General features: G+C 31.4%; 1 protein-coding gene, 1 long non-coding RNA gene and 2 other non-coding genes across 6 annotated transcripts; 2 read left to right on the top strand and 2 right to left on the bottom strand.

Moving 5' to 3' along the window:
• Nucleotides 1-71: 71 nt before the first annotated feature.
• Nucleotides 72-8,089, top strand: LOC120358157. Of its 2 annotated transcripts, XR_005575110.1 has the most exons (5): nt 72-355; nt 425-663; nt 4,895-5,089; nt 6,666-6,863; nt 7,654-8,089. It is a non-coding gene; the product is annotated as an uncharacterized LOC120358157 (long non-coding RNA). The 2 variants fall into 2 exon arrangements; XR_005575109.1 differs by having other exon boundaries at nt 6,666-8,089.
• Trnav-uac lies at nt 7,730-7,802 on the bottom strand. Its single transcript has one exon. It is a non-coding gene; the product is annotated as a tRNA-Val (tRNA).
• A 539-nt stretch (nt 8,090-8,628) lies between the features above and the next one.
• Trnad-guc lies at nt 8,629-8,700 on the top strand. Its single transcript has one exon. It is a non-coding gene; the product is annotated as a tRNA-Asp (tRNA).
• A 1,379-nt stretch (nt 8,701-10,079) lies between these two features.
• LOC105204091 (CD63 antigen) lies at nt 10,080-15,193 on the bottom strand. Of its 2 annotated transcripts, XR_005575044.1 has the most exons (6): nt 13,854-15,193; nt 13,232-13,420; nt 12,092-12,256; nt 11,360-11,578; nt 11,005-11,222; nt 10,080-10,911 (listed from the first exon to the last, which is right to left on the bottom strand). XR_005575044.1 is itself a non-coding variant. In XM_011173137.3 (5 exons), the coding sequence occupies exons 1-5, from the start codon at nt 13,914-13,916 to the stop codon at nt 11,160-11,162; spliced, it is 699 nt and encodes a 232-aa protein (XP_011171439.1). In that variant the 5' UTR covers nt 13,917-15,193; the 3' UTR covers nt 10,080-11,159. The 2 variants fall into 2 exon arrangements, 1 of the variants encoding a protein (XP_011171439.1); XM_011173137.3 differs by having other exon boundaries at nt 10,080-11,222.
• Nucleotides 15,194-16,833: the final 1,640 nt, after the last annotated feature.

Genomic DNA, 16,833 nt, shown 5'->3' with positions numbered 1-16,833 from the left:
CGACTGAGCGGCTCGAGCAACGAGAGACAGAGACGACACGCGTCGCCGCTGGCTCTCCCTCCCTCACTGCGCGCGCGCGCCGCTAGCCTACCCCCACCACCGTGCTACCGCCCCCTCTCCCCGGCCCGTTGCTCCGCGCTCGCGCGCGCTCACAGGTGCGGCGAGGAACCACCGCGACAGAGCGAATTCCGAGAAATACGTGCTCGGCGTAATTCCGACGATCGCGGGGGGTCACACGATTTTCGTTGATGTTTGGAAACCGTATTGTCTCGTCCGCTTGTTTGATTTGGCTCGTCGCAAATACGAAAAATAATCCGACGAAGAATGTCCTTGATGCGGCACAACAGCTTTACGGGTATTTTACAAATATATCAATGGTCGATACGTGCAGAACGTCGTACGTCTCAAATTGTTGGCTTTACAGGGGGAAGAAGGAACCGTCTTTGAAATGACGACGACGACGGCGACGGCGACGGCGACGCTTCCGCGATGCAACCTTCTATCTTTTCTTTTTTCGAGCATCGAAGTTACCTCGGCAGGGTTTATCTTATCGCGATGGATCTTCGCTAATGCATTCATCGTGCCGTAATGCGTCGAGAGAACGCAGGGAGAACGAACCCCAAGGAGATGACCATGGCGGAGAGGTTATGAACCTGCAAAATTGTAAGTTTCTAATCGATTGGCAACTCGAGAGGAATATTTAATCGCTCCTGCAATTTTTATTTCAAGCACAATTGCGTTATTTCGAATAATCGGTATTATTACGAATTTCGTTAATAGCCTCGGAATTACGCCTCGTTATGCAGTGCGCGCGGAATACAACACGAACGTTCGGGCATACGTCTCGCATACGTCATTGATATATTTCCATGCAAAATCTCGCCACTTATGGAATTTTCATTAAAGTACGACTCCCTTGTCGCTATGGTACGATTGTATATAATATCGCGGAAAGCGTCGGGTGATAAGATAAGATAGTCAACGTATGCCGCGTGTTTGCATTACAATAAAAACTATCTGGTCAAAGCTCTTTGCGAAACCGCGGATGAGATATGCCACCGAATTAGCAGCATCTCATTAAAATACGAAAATGTATAAGAAATATTTTTCTTTGCAAGCTTCAAAGGGAGCTGTATACATTCAGAGGAATAAAAAAATGCCTACTTTTATGAGTTTTTTGCGTTTTTAAATTAATGAATTTTTGCCAAAAAAGTTCCTAATAAAAATAGGCATTGTTTTGATTTTCCTAGATATCCTCCCTTAATTTATTGATATCGTATTGTTATTAACTACTAATAAATTATAATATTAATTCCTGTTGCAACACATTGTTAAATTCGTATTGTCGAATTATCCAATTTGAATTTTAATCAGTTCTATAAGTCGACATTTGATCCGACTCGACATATTTTTATTAATCTAAAATAATGGAGTTAAAAAAGTTTACTTAAAAAATATTCAATTTAATTCAAATTTAATTTATTATTTATTGGATGCTTGTACGAATATTAATATGGATACTAACTATTTTAAAACTAAACAATTGAAACAGGTTTGAGTAATAACTAGTTAAAAAGTTAAGTAACAAAGTTGAAAAATTTTACGAGCCAGCCTGCAGTTAAAAAATTTTAATTAAGTAAAATAATTTTTTACGTAACTTACAATTAGTTAATTTTAAATAATTTAATTTTTAATTTTAACTACATAATTATTTTTAAAACGCAAATTTTAATTTGTCAACTTTTTTCCTAAATTAAGATTTTGTCTATGTAAAAGAAAAAAAATTATAAAAGAAAAAAATATTCTTACATAAAAAATAATATTTTTTTTATTTCACGTAAACTTAAATTACAAATAAAATATTAAATTTATTTGAAGAGCCATATTATAATTTTTTGAATAATCTAACTTTAAAAACTTATCAATTTCTAATTTAACATGAGTAAAATATTTTTCAAAATTAATTTTTAATTTAATTTAAGATAATTTTATTTTAAATTTTAACTAGTTAGTTTCTTGTTGATGTACCTTTTAAAGTAAGTAAATTAATTTTGTAAACCATTAATTTTAAATTACAATTAGTTTCATTAAAAATATACATTAATTTAGTCAACCTTGAATTTAATCACAGAAATGAGTTCATCAGATAACAGGTTGTTCTTTTAACTACATGTCTCGTGTGAAAATAATAAATTTTGACACACATAAAAGTTAAAAATAAAAAAAGATTGTTATGTAATTCAAGGAATTGATTTAAATTTGATCTTTTAATATTTAAATAACAGTGTATTAAATCGATTATGAAAATTTCAGGGAGACTATAACTGCAGGCTGGTTTATAATTGCAAATGGTTGCTGGTTGCATCTTCCAAATTCTTACAACTCCGCAGTCAAATTGTCTGACACGTCGGTGGCCGTTTGTCAAGGCAGCGCAAAATTAATTTAAATGCGACATACACACTACGTTGCAAAGGCGCCATACGTGTCGGCTCTTGGACATTTAACATCTGTCCACCCCATGCATATGCACGTGTGCTTACGCACCTATGCAAATTCGCGTGTTTATCTCTTCGTGGTACCCACTCGAAACGCGGGGCAGCGCGCGGTGGAACCACGGGCGAATATCAGAGCTAACGTATTCAATTTGTAACTGTAATCAGGTAAAAATGTAGGACGCTTCCGCATGCTTCATGTTGAATGTACCTATTTACGGAAATGTCCAATTACGTTACTAATCACATCACGGAAATTTATAAAGACAGGTATAATAAGTAATTATAATAGATAGAACTATTACAATGACCTATTATAACTTCATTATAACGCAGTTTAAAAAAAATTCTCTTTTAATTAAATTTCACGCTTTTTGAGTTTACTTTAAATTATCTTCGCAATAAAATCTTGCAAGAAATACGTTTCATAAATTTCGTGTCAAAAGATATTCATGTTTTAAAGAAATAGAACATTTCTATTTTTAATAAAAACCTATTTGTTTCCAGAGAGATAAAGCTATTTATAATCTATGTATTATATAAAGCTAACTGTAATTTACATAATATAACAACCTAGAAAAGAAATAGAGATAATCATAACAAATTATAATAATTAGCATTCAATTTCACACTTGTTCTGTGATATTCTAAAAAAAGATCTGGAAGAATTATCTAGTTGCATCTAGTAATTAGCATTATCTCTTTTTTCACAATATCGTAGAAAAAGCATGAAATTTAATGCTAGTCATTTATTATAATTTATTGTGTGACTGGCTTTATTCTCCTCTAGAAGGTAATTATGCTAGAAGGCAATTATACAGCATTAAAATAGACAGCCGTATCTCTCTTCTAAAACTATTGCAGAAACGCGTAACTGTACAGAGGAAACTGTATAAAATTTAGCTGAAAGAGAGAACTCTTTCAAATTCCGTGCTTTTACCGCGTAGTGTGCCAAATTTTGAAACAATACAGAACAAACGGTCAATGTATTTGCCCGTTTTTTCGACCGTTTTACCACACCAATTCTTCATGGCAAGATTACTCATTCATGAAATCAGTCAAGCACCTATCATTGAAATCAATTTGAAATCAGAAATCAGTTGAAATCACTTCAACATCAAATCTTTAAGAAATCAAATTCAAATCACATAATTAAACATGAAAAATCACTTAAAATCATACGAAATCATTTAAAATTATCTCGAATTTATAAAAAAACTTACTTTAAAATTACGTTGATATCGCAAGAAATTACAAGAAATCAGAAATCAGTCAAGCACCCAATTCGTGTGGGAAAGTGTCTCCTTGCTTCGCGAACATTCTTCCGAATATGCATATTTTTAAATCCAAATAAAATCTACTCGTAATCACGAGACTAAATCTCCACGTGTCATCCAAATTTGCGAGAACGTGTCGTGTCTAATCGTGTAGACGACGCAGCCGATTGTCTCAACCCCCTGAGTTACTCACGATTCGCGTTTGTATTCTGAGGACGCGGCCGAGTTCAAACACAGCTGAACTAACGCGGATGCATCGATTTTTCCCTCGTTCCCGTTGCACCGGAGAATGAGAAAACCGTTTCCTCGGCTGCCTGCATTTTAGATGCGTGCATCACGGTTGCCACCAACGCCCGGCACTTGCCAGCGTCCCGCCTTCCCATACGAACTCTCGATTTCGCGCGCTTCGTCAAGCAGAACAGTTAAAATGGGCGTTTCGTTCTTTCAAAAACGCTGGCAACAAAAGAAACTATTCTCGCAGTCGTTTCTGACGCAAACGAGACGCCGAAAAAGAGATAATTGAACAGAACAAATTTTTATCATTTTTTAATGATATTCCCAATTAAATGACAACGATTAGCTTGAAAACTTGAATAGAAAAGAATAGAATTATAAAATAAAAATATTCTCTTTTAAAACGCGACTAGTTAACACGAAATTTACGAAATGTATTATATTTTTTGTAGAATTTTAAAACGCGAAATTGATGTAAATTTAGAACATAATTAATATATAATTTTTCACAGAGAAATTTAAACAATTTAATGCCAGTATAGTGTTACAAAAATTTAATGAAGACTCGATAAACTTGCATTAAAAAAACTTACTAAGAAATTAATTTTGTAATAAATTTTTGCCAGTGCACTAATCTCAGAATTATTCATCTATAATACTTATTTTACTACGATAAGAAGTTTCTGTCGCAATCGCACTATGAAAAGTTCCGGAAAAAAAGGAGAGAGAGATCGTTTTTCATTCAGGAAGGGGGATCAAAGAATTCGGGGTCAAGTTCAGTACGCATGAATGATGAACCGAGAGAAGCCGCAGGTGAACGTCGCCGATAGCCGGCGACGTTAACGACTGCAACAGGACTGGTTTATCAAGATTTCACGGTCCTCTGTACAGGTAGTCCCTGCAGCAAGGGTGGAAGAAATCGAAGGGACCGAGTGCTTGGTTGTCCCGGAGCCCGTCACTGAAACTGATCGCTCTACGCGGGAGGTATGCCGCTCCTTGCATCTTATTCATGAACGATCATCTACTTCTGAACGTTGCGCGCTCTCAATAGCCCACCTGTAGACTCGAAGTAACGCCGTGAAATAAGTAAGTACGAATCGTAACTGTAAATTCCGAAGTACATCGCACATTCTTTTTTAAAGCACCAACAATAAAATGTAATAGATTCAAAATTTGATCTCTTACACAATCTCAAAATTCATTAACCAATGAAATAGCCCTCCGTTTAACACTTCGTGCTTAAAATAATCTAGAAATACTAATTCTAAATTATGTAATGATTACGTATGTAAATATTGTATTTTTTTAAATTAACAATTTTTGAAAAAGACGCAATGTAATTAACTAGGACACGTTAAAAAATCGCGTTTTCTTAATTTTGTAAAATTAATACATTTCTGAACAGTAAATATGCCATTAAAAGAAAAGTTGAAAATTTTGATACTTATTTATTAATTTCTTCGGATTTCCCAAGTAAAATTAAAAATTGCTTATTCTTGTTTTTACTCTTTCATATAAATCAAGTTTTTATACCTTTTTATTTCTTAAACTTTTATTATTGCATTAGCTATGTTATTTAAGACCACTTTGGTAACATAGAACTTCAAGCACTTAAGTGCCTCGCCTGACCTTGCCTGCAAAAAGATACCTCAATAACTTTACTCACGAAAAGGTTGTTAAGAAAGTAAAATATTTAAAAGATCTTTTAGAAGTTTTAACCTTCTGTACCCGTCAGAGACTTCTATCAGAGTGACTCTTGGATAATAAAACTTTCAAGTTACACATAGTGGAATCTCCTACTATTGCAAATAGATTTTCTAGAAATTAAAATAAATATACATTCTCTTTGCCATTTTTTACAAATTTTTATTAAATACTTTAAGAATCCAATAAAGAAGTATTGGCAGAATTTGAAGCTGATACTTTTTCTATTGATACATCTTTATATATTTTCTTTTAACGGTATAAATAATACATCATGAAACAAATTTTAAATTGGACTTTCAAAAATTAATAAACAAACTCTCATAGAGGCTAATAAGAGTCAGGGCACAGTTACGCAAGGGCGCAAAAACTAACTTCTCTTATTAAATAAATCCATCCACGAGCGTTTCGATTCTCTTTGAAATCATCTTCAGCTTATAATATTACAGAATTTCATAAGATCACTTTATCCTCATCAATCAACCACTAACAGATTGCCAAATTCGAAATGGCATCTTTCAAATTTAAATATCAATGAAGATGAAAATTCTTCCTGTAAATGTATATGTCAATTTAATCAAAATAATCGAACTGTTAATAAAATTCTAAATGTGACTCACCCAGAAAGAAGTGCTTTATAATTGCATCCTGATTCTTATTAGCTCTTATGAGAGTTTGTAAATAATATATCGTAATTTTATTTGATATGAGGTAAATTTTCGTTAAAGTAATGAATATTCTTAAAGAAAAATGCTTTAATATTGCATGTCCTAAAATCGGATTAGATTTAAATCAAACAGATGACCTTGACGTGTACGTCACTCATCTGAGATCGATCGATTATGATTGCACGGTACGGCATAACGAAAAGGGTCAGGCGATGGCATTGTAGGGCGCGACAGGAAACCGAAATTGATATTCGGCCCTCTCATTCCCTTTGTCACGATCCTCTTTATAGGTATTCGAGTCCCAGAGGAGGAAAGAGGTAGAGAGCATTGAGCATGGCTCCTTTCGAGTTCTTCATTCACTGTCTCGCTGAACCCATACCATCTGTGTCTCCACCTGTGCCCAACCAACTGTTTCTTTGCCAGTGCAACCAGAGTAAGTCCGGTTTCAATCTCGGACCTCCTTCAGCATTTTATCTCGCGACGACAAGGTAAGGTAGCGAGTAAGATAGTATCGATGCATGTTTAAAAGCCCGCATGCCGTCCGTCTCCCGTATAGAACAAATTTCGTACTTTGATATCGAAACAATCGCACACGCCCGCGTGCGCGAGAGTCGTTCTCTTATTCGATAAGAAAACAATGAAAGAAGAGTTACACAAGGATTCCCGAATATGAGTTAATATTTCACAATGTACGATTACTTTGCAATCAATTTTTTTTAAACAAAAGATATGAATTTATAATAAAATGATTTTGTAATTTTTTATAAAAGATTGATATCGAGATTATGATGATAGATATTTTTCATAAATTATATGATTTCACAAATTATAATAAATTTGAAATTTAATGTAACGTTAATGCACGTGCGTATTTAATCATAAAATAATTAAAGCTATGTTATTAATGCTTTCTTTTTTTACACGCATGAGTTAATACGATCCCATTCGAATTAAATAAACACATTAACACACTTTTTAGTTCTTTGTCAAACAATATTCATTATTGCAATATTGCATCGCTATATTATACAAGTTTTGAACTTTCCTGTGATCATTTAAGACAAAGGAATATAAAATAGCAAAAAATTTAAAACAATTCGCTTGCAGTTTTCAAAAGATGTTGTATCAATATTTTGATATTTTAGTATTAAAAGAGTATTCTTAAAGATATAGCATATTAATTAAACATTATTAAAAGCATATAATGAGCAGAATGTAGGTTTTAGAAAGAACTTTAATATCTAAAAACGAAAAAATTAATATCTCAGTCCTTTTTAGGTCTCATATGTGCTATGCATTCGTAAATTAAAAATTTTGGAAATAAAAATATTAAAACGGGGAAATAAAATATAAGTGGTTCCGGCCGGGATCGAACTGGCGACCTTCTGCGTGTAAAGCAGACGTGATAACCGCTACACCACGGAACCCGATGACTTTCATTCATCGTTGCGCCCATGACTATGTGCCCACTTTTAATATGCAAATTTTATTTTCAAATAATTGTGCTACTTGATACAAATTTATTTAATTAAATAAAATGTGATTACTTGTACAAATTATAAATGATAAAATTATTTAATTAATTTACGTATTAGCTTGTACTCGATCGATAAATTCATATGACTTTTTCTTACGTCGTACAGATGGCAACTGCAACCCACATGTATACATCAAATATGGATTATTAAATTTTATATGATTTCAGTTTACTATATATCTTTTTCTTTATTTAATTTTACATTTGTGAGTTTGGATATCAACTCTTTAATTTATTTATAACAATGAAAATATAATAGAGGAATAATGAATATTTTCAATATATTTTTATTTATTTTATTTTATATTTTAATTTAAACTGTCGAGGGAAGCATTTTTATTGCATTTTATATAGCAAAATAGGAATTAAATTTTATAATCTAAACTGTAAAGTTTTTCTATGCATTCTTATACATTAAAATTTTATAATTGTTTTTTAAAAAATTATTATTTTTTAATTAAATATTATCATTACTAAATATTATCATTGCAAATATGTGTATAACGATATAGTGATTGGTATTACAAATTTCAACTTTATCGATAATATAAAAAGGAATTAGACGCATCTAATACTATGAATATATAATTATAAGCATATGACATGTATAAATAATTATTACATAAACTTTATATTTATTATATTTTACGGTCAAATGAATCTTGAAATGTGACAAGCCGTTTATATAGCAAGAGAAACTTCTCTTACCGCAACAATCCTCGGTAGTATAGTGGTTAGTATCCCCGCCTGTCACGCGGGAGACCGGGGTTCGATTCCCCGCCGGGGAGGATTTTTTTTTTCTTTGTTTATAATCATGCAACTGTTACTTTTAATTTTTATCTTTATAATAATCACTTGATGGCATATTTTTTGATGAATTACATTTTTTAGAATAAATAAAATCAATGCCGAGATATCTAATATTTATAATTAAAAGCTTTGAAGCTATAATAATACATATAATATTTTAAAATAATTTATCGTTAAAAAGAGTGATTGATTCAAAAGTTAGGGAACAATTTCGGTGAAACTGAAATACTTTATGATTATTTTAATATTTAATTCAGAATTCTTTTTTATTTTATATAAGAAAAAAGTTAATGTTCGGTACATATTGTGAAGAACTTATATAACTTAAATATACGAAATATGTATCAGATAATTTATTTTTGCAGAAAATTACTATACTTATCTTACAAAAGTATGTATAACGTGTTATACATATAATAGACAAACTGAAGAATAATATGTTGAATTAAAGCGTCTTAGCTTAATGTACTCAAAGGAAGATAATTTACCGCTATCAGTGTATTGAAGATGACATATTTATTGTATGAATAGATATAATTAGCACATAAAAACATACGCTTGTACAATCTACATTTGCACTAGACACACATTTATACAATCATAATCACACAAATAAATTGCTTTTTTAAGGATGTTTCGGTTATACAATATCAGTTAAAAGTTTTAAATTTCTCGAAATTTAAAAACTATAGGCTTCTCAGATTTATTCTTTTTTCTAATCAATGACAAAATTTTTGGCCGACAAAAAATGCCCGAATTTAGGCTCTGAAACCAGTTGCAAAGAACAAAACAACGAAAAATTTGGTTTGTAATAGCTTATACAACGAAAATGATCATATTTTGCTGCAGTTTCTGATAAATAACTTTTAAACAATTTACTCTCTAAAATCTTTGGAGTGGAATCCCGCTCTAAAAGTGTGAAAATCCTGCCAGTCTTGATAAAGAGTGGCAGGATTTTCACACTTTTAGAGTGGAATTCCACTCTTTTAGATGAAATTCCACTCTAAAAAATTTAGAGAGTAAATGATACAAATAAACTTTTATGTGAATATTTATTAGAGTTTTACTAATGTACATAAAATATATGTTTTATTAATATATATGTAAAAAAAAATTGATTTGATCTGCAATGTTATTTCCTCATAAAATTTGTAAATAAGCACTACAGATTAGTTTTGCATGAAAATCAAGAATAAACAAAAAAACTAAACAACTTTTAAACCAATAAAAGAATCGTGTTCAAATTTTAAACAGATATTCAAACATAGTAGAATAATCTATAAAAATATTTTTGGTAATGCTTTGATAAGTGACATATACACTTTTAAATGGAACGGAGTATTAATAATACATACAATAGAATATTAACTGTAGAATATTAACTGTACGTATATATAATATGTTATAAATATCATCACAACACACAAATTATATCCATCATTGTTCTATGTTTTTTGATGGTTACGATACATTTTATTTATATAATTACGAATTCTAACATCCTGAGAAACGTGATTTTTTCAAGTACACTATTAAAAATGTTATTAAATTTAATGTATTTTTAAGTTACATATTAAATTTAATGTATTTATAAATGAAAAGCGTGTGCACGAAATTTAGTACACTTTTGATAACATTAAATGTTTTTAATGTACTTGCTTGAAATTTTCATTTCCGTTTCATTACATTAAATTCTACTACCGATTTTTAACAGTGTAAAATAATCTCTTTAATGTACGAGACAAAAATTCCATTGCATAAAATAGAAATCTGGTAAAGTCAACCACAAAAATACAAATCAGATATACTATAGATAGTTACAGTTATATAGTAAACATTCTAACTATAAAACATCGGAATAATCAGAAATGTTGATCGGTATGTATGTTCAAAATTTTGTACAGTGTAATACAAATTTTGTACATACATACCTATTTCTGATTGATATAACCATTTTTTTCACAATCATGTACATTTAAAAAGAGAGCATTAATATTTTTTAATATTAATAATTTATTAATATTGAGAATATTTTTTATCTGTACTGGAAACATCTCCCTAGTTTACTTCGCAGCAGATACCCATTAATTACATAATACAAGAGCAGAAGCATGATATAATTATAAAATATACAAATAATAAGTATAAATACAAGTAATTATCGAAGGTTGAATTAGTCCGTTACTGTGCTGCTATGAGGCAAGCAATGTAAAAAACATTGTGGAAAATCAATGCGTGATATTATTATAAATAAAGTTAATAAATTAATTAATGAGGTTTACCTCTTTGTTAATTGCATATAAATCTTTTAACTGGACGAATATAAATCTTTTATCTCTGTCATTATTAAGCCGATTAAATTATTATTTGACTTTTATTTCGGAATAGCAAATTTTGAAGCTTGATGCAGCATGGAATTAAATTAATTTACTTCGTTTCATTTATTGGTTTCTTTTTTTATGGCCGCGGCGAGACAACAAGCAAGGACGATACCGACAATCTAAAAAAAGAAGGAAATACATTTTTTAAATCAAAAATATTGCCACGGTTGATGATTAAATTTAAATATTATTTATATTTTTTTTATAGTATCGATGTGACGTATCTAATTAAAATATCTTATAAATCAAAACTTACCTCTATAAAAGCTATTCCAATGCCCACACCGATTAAGACTGTGGCGTCATTATGAACTCGCATTTCCATCTTGCTAAAGCATCCTTCCTTATGCGCATTGTATATTACACATTGTACATTCGTCGCTTGTGTTAGTTGTGTATCATTGCAACAGGACGATGGAAATCCTGTATTTCCATTAAACCAATCTTTAGGACCGTCCACGCCGCAACATTGTAGCTATCGTAAATAAGGAAAATTATCAATATATTATCAATGTTAATCAAATTTGTATATACAATTAGTCCTTAAATTAATTTATGTAATTAAAAGTATTACACGATTTAATGCTTAACTTAAATAATTCAAAATAATCATTTCTCTTTTGTCATTTTTCTCGACGCCAAAGGGCAAAAGGTATAATCTCGCGATTTGATTATATAATTATATTTATATTTTGTTACAAAACTTACTTTTACGAAAATAAGATGAAGTGATTAATTAAGATACGGATTTGTGTTAATATGAGAGTCCACTAAGTTAGAGTAATCAATACATTTGCCATACTTTACAATACAACATACTGTTATACAAGATGACTTTAATTGTCTATTTGCACGCGATGATTACTTCAAGTGACCTAACCCATCACCATTGTTCTTTTTTATGGCACGGAAGCTATAGTATCTTATCACCGTGCTTTTGTATCGACAGATCCATTAACATGTTATGCTTCAGATTTAATATACTGACCTCTTTCTGTACTTTATCCCAGGCCTGTTTGTCGGCTTCCGTAAAGTTTTTCATTGATACCTTCAGGGCATCCTTCATCACCATGCTAAAATTATTTTTAAACACTGCCGCCGCTATACCCACCGCGAGCTCGATCACGAAGATTATTAACAGTGCGGTTGCAAACTAAATTATTTTTATGTTAAAATATTAATACAATTAATCAAAAATTACATTCAGCAAATTTCAAATTTAGATAATTACAAGATAAAGTCTTTCTATGAGCCACCGCGGTTGTTTATACATATGTACAAATAAAATCGGTTGTTATTAACAACAATATTCAATTCAAACGTTTCAATCCTTTGTTGGATCTTCTTCAGGAATCCTTCAATTTTGTTCTTACACCGACATGGGCTCGTTGTCTTAACACTCGGATTGCCTGCCTTCCGTTGTTTGGTAATGACGAACATAATCAACTTCAAACACTTGACTATTTTGAGCTTGCTTGGAGCGGGAGAAGGCAATAAAACTTTATTTACGGATGTAGTTTACGCGTGTTTCACTGAAGAGGATCCAACAGAGGATCGAAACGTTTGAATTAAATATCGTTGTTAATAATAATCGATTTTATTGTAACGTACAAACAACCGCGGTGATTGATAAAAAAGGTTTATTTATTTTGTAATTATTTGATTAATTATTTGAGCCAGAGACTCCTTGTATTCTATTAAAAATTTAGATTTATTTGTATTTTTTTATCGCGAAAAAAATGGATTTGAAAATAGAGCAAAATAAAGACAAAGATGTTTAAAATCATATAATTTGATATCTTTATATAAAATATGCACGACATGTTTTGAAAATCTCTAATTTTATATTTAATTAAAGACTTTTAGGAAATTTTATTTGAGATAAATTTTTAAAAATACATAAAATAATCAAAAGGTCTATTATTACAATTAAAGTCAAAATTTTAGAACATATTCTTGGAATTTAAGAAAACAAACAATAAACTAATAGACAAATGGTTTACATTTTCGTTAAAAAATATTATTAAATATTTTCAATTATTTCAAGTATTTTGATAATTTTTAAAACAAATACAATTTTTTTGCTCTAAGCTGTTCAATTATCTCATGTATTGATTTTTTAACTTACCGCAATTAGCAAGTTATAATTCTCCTTTATCGCTCCGTAACATCCTAGAAAAGCTATGATGAAAACAATAGCGCCGGCAACTATAAGCACTATAGACGGTGCCAATATCCTGCCTTCGACGAAGTGATTGTAATCACCAACATCTGCTAATACCAATGCGCCAGTCGCAATAATACCTATGCCAGATATCTGAGAAAATCGATTTTAGCAATTGTACTTATTTTTATTCGTCCTTGCAATTGTCTTTCACATTTTCTTATTTCTTCCAAGAGCGCAAATAAAAAGAACACAATTAAAACGCGCGACACAAAAGTTTCAATACACATTTCTAAAAGCATTTTTTTTTAAATATTCTATAAAAATCATTTTTATTAACTGATTAAAGAAGAAAAATTCAAATGCAATTTCTGAGAATTAGGCTACAATTAAAAAAAAAAACATATTACAAGTGACCGAATCTTTTTTACGCGTTGTATAAGTATTCCGAATGTCCTCAGAAATGTCAATAAAAACGAAATATGTCGCGAAAGCTCAAAAAAAATTAGAACGATGAATTTCTACTTGAATCAATTCGAAAACACATTTGTTGACAAGATTATTGTCATTAATTCACTCTACTCACCGCGAAAATTAAATTGAAGATAAAGAGGATATACTTGATAAAGCTCATCCCGCAGGACTCCATAATTCTCTGTATCTATCTGTCGTTAAAACTTTATTACTTTATTACTTTATTTTAATCTTATTGTTATCACTTTGAATCGATTATTCAACGGGGGCTTAAAAAGTCAGGCACATAGTCGATTGGCTTGCGTTCCGTGCGGCGGTCGTACGGTCAATGGGAGAACGATCTGGGTAGGTAGTGTTCCTTCGTTCGAAGCCTACAGGGAAGGTTTCGATCGAAATCCCCGGCCTCGAAGCCGCTGAGCACGAAAATAGTCGTTAGACGGGAGATTTCCAGGTCGAAGTCCTGCCGAAAATTATTCGTTGATGGTTTTGGATAATTACTGACTCTTCAATCCAAGCAACTCCCTATAGAGGCTGTAGGAAAAACATAAAATATTGCTTTCACTTTTCGACGAGGGATTATATTGGCAAATATAATCCCTCGTCGAAAAGCGAAAGCCATTCTCCGCTTCAAGTTTGATATATGATAATATCCTCTTCGATTCATAATTACTTTGGATCAGAATAATCTCATTAGTTTCGCGATTCTAGAAAGAAATTTGAGAAGGTTTGTCCACCGTTCGGTGGACAACACTTTGTGACAATCGAATGAACTTTGCGTGTTGGCGAAACGTTAACTGTTGACCATCGAGTTTCCATATTGTACCTATATTGAGAGAAAAAATTGTAGCTTAGCAGAAAGACTGCTAATACTTATCGATCTACACTGAGAAATAAAATTATAGCGGTGACATTTATGAGGAGATAACCATACAAGTTTTGTTAATAGAATTATAATACATGTTACTGCATTATAATTGCAATATAGTTAATTGAACTATATTGCAGTTATTGTAAATAAGTTAATGGTGGATAGAACTAATAAAAAATAGTTGTAATAACTATATAATATAGTATATTGTAGTTACTACTGTATAATTTTGTTTCTTAGTGTAAATTGATAAGTAAATTGATTAGCTTAGAGTCTTTCTGATAAGTTTCTTTGGGCGGGCGTAAATCAAAAATTTGCCTGTTTTGAAATTTTTAAAATACAAATTGTTTGTCACTTATCGACATTTATAATTTAAAGCGATAACAACTTTTTCAAAAACTTTAATTATTATCTCATTACGTTACGCAATTGCTTAATTAAAGGCAATTTTTTTTGTCTCGAGACGCATTTAATATTAACCTTTAAACACGTAAGTGGATTTGAGAGACCCCATATGAAGTTTTAAACGCTTGCTATGTGAAGACGGAATGAGATAGGAGGTTCGGATCAAGACGTAAAAAAAGTTTGAAATCTTCTCTTTTGATTGATATGGATGATCAACTTTTTTGGTCAACTAGAATTCGAACGGCACGGCAGCAAAGTTTTGTTAGGCCCAATGCGACCCATATAGTGCGAAAGTGAAACTTTTTTAGTGAGTATTTTACATAAAAAAGCTGGACAAAATACGTTCGAACAGGTCGGTTTGCGGATGTTACTCGCATATACTCTGTCTAAAGTTGGAATACTATAAAATGCTGTAGAAAAGGGAGATTTTCCAAAATATATCATGAAACACATCAATTTTCAATTTTAGACACGATTTAATCAAAAATACCTATTCGCCTTGTTACATAAGTACATTTTTTAATAGAAATAACAATGATATAATTTTTTTTTTGAAAGTATGAATCTTTAGCTTTAAAACGCCGTATTGTAAAGTTCTTCACAGTTTTTTGTTGCAAAGAAATGATTTTTTTTTTTTAAGTGAATTTTTAGGTGGCCAAAAATACCTCATATTCTCCATGTTACATAATTATACTTTTTAAAAGGAATGACTTTGCCAAATTTTATTTTGAATGTGTGAATATTTAGCTTTAAAACCTTATTTGAAAGTTTAAAAGTTTTTTGTTGCAAAAATATGATTTTTTGAAGGAAAAGTGGATTTTTTACCAATTTCTCATTTTTGCTTAATGGTTTTTCTTTTATAGCTTCACAATAAATTATTTTTCGGCAATACCAATTGTGCAGTCATACTCCTAAGATTTTGAACTTTTGTTTAAAAAAAAATCGTAAAAAAATATTGATTGTAATCAAAGTTATAGCTTCTCAAAGTTGAAAAAGTCTCCCAGACCCAAAAATGTGTTTCCGTATTTTACAGGATCGGTGTGTTTAAGGGTTAATATTGCTGGTCTTATCGATTCATCAGTACTAACAAATTTATATTCTTCATGTATTTAATGTCTCCTCTTTTGTAATTATCTGATTTGCTCATTACAATTTTGTAATATTATTTTTCTCGTGCAGATGATAGCGTGCATGCGCGTCTCACCAATTTACCAAATGGCAAAATGTTGTTTCAACGCGTACTTTAATTAATCTAGCTCCAAATACATTATTTCGCGCTGCATCGAGAGCGAAGCGTTCTCGATGAACGAACGGAATCCGCCACAATTTTATCGCGGATCAGACAAACCGCGCGTGAGCATCACGTTAAACGATTTGTCCCTAACAGTTCAATAATATCACATTATTTACATTTGTTCAGTGGAAAGCACAAAGTAGGTCACAGGCGACTTTGCGAGCATGCCGACGAGCATTTTCGTTTTCGCGATTCGATCCGGCCGATAGGCATCTGCGTAGTACGTTTTCTCAGTATCAATTCTAAAAAAGCGACTCGCTCTTTGCATGCGGATTAGGATTTTCGAAAATCTACCGTGTCGTACTACGTGGATACATATATTAAGAGCACGGTAAATATAGTTATCATGCTCATTCCTCAGGTAGCTGCACCTGCACGTAACAGTACAATGCATAATGATAACACGCCACGATGTAAAGTTCAATGCTGCACGACTGAAACTTTTCCATTCTGCTCGTGTACACGCTCGATATTTACAGTAGTAAAATCAATTGAGTACGTTATTGTATTGATGTCAACAAGTAG

Source organism: Solenopsis invicta, chromosome 6 (assembly GCF_016802725.1).
Source record: "Solenopsis invicta isolate M01_SB chromosome 6, UNIL_Sinv_3.0, whole genome shotgun sequence".
Taxonomy (NCBI): Eukaryota; Metazoa; Arthropoda; class Insecta; order Hymenoptera; family Formicidae; genus Solenopsis; species Solenopsis invicta.
This window is presented reverse-complemented; position numbering and strand designations above follow the sequence as displayed.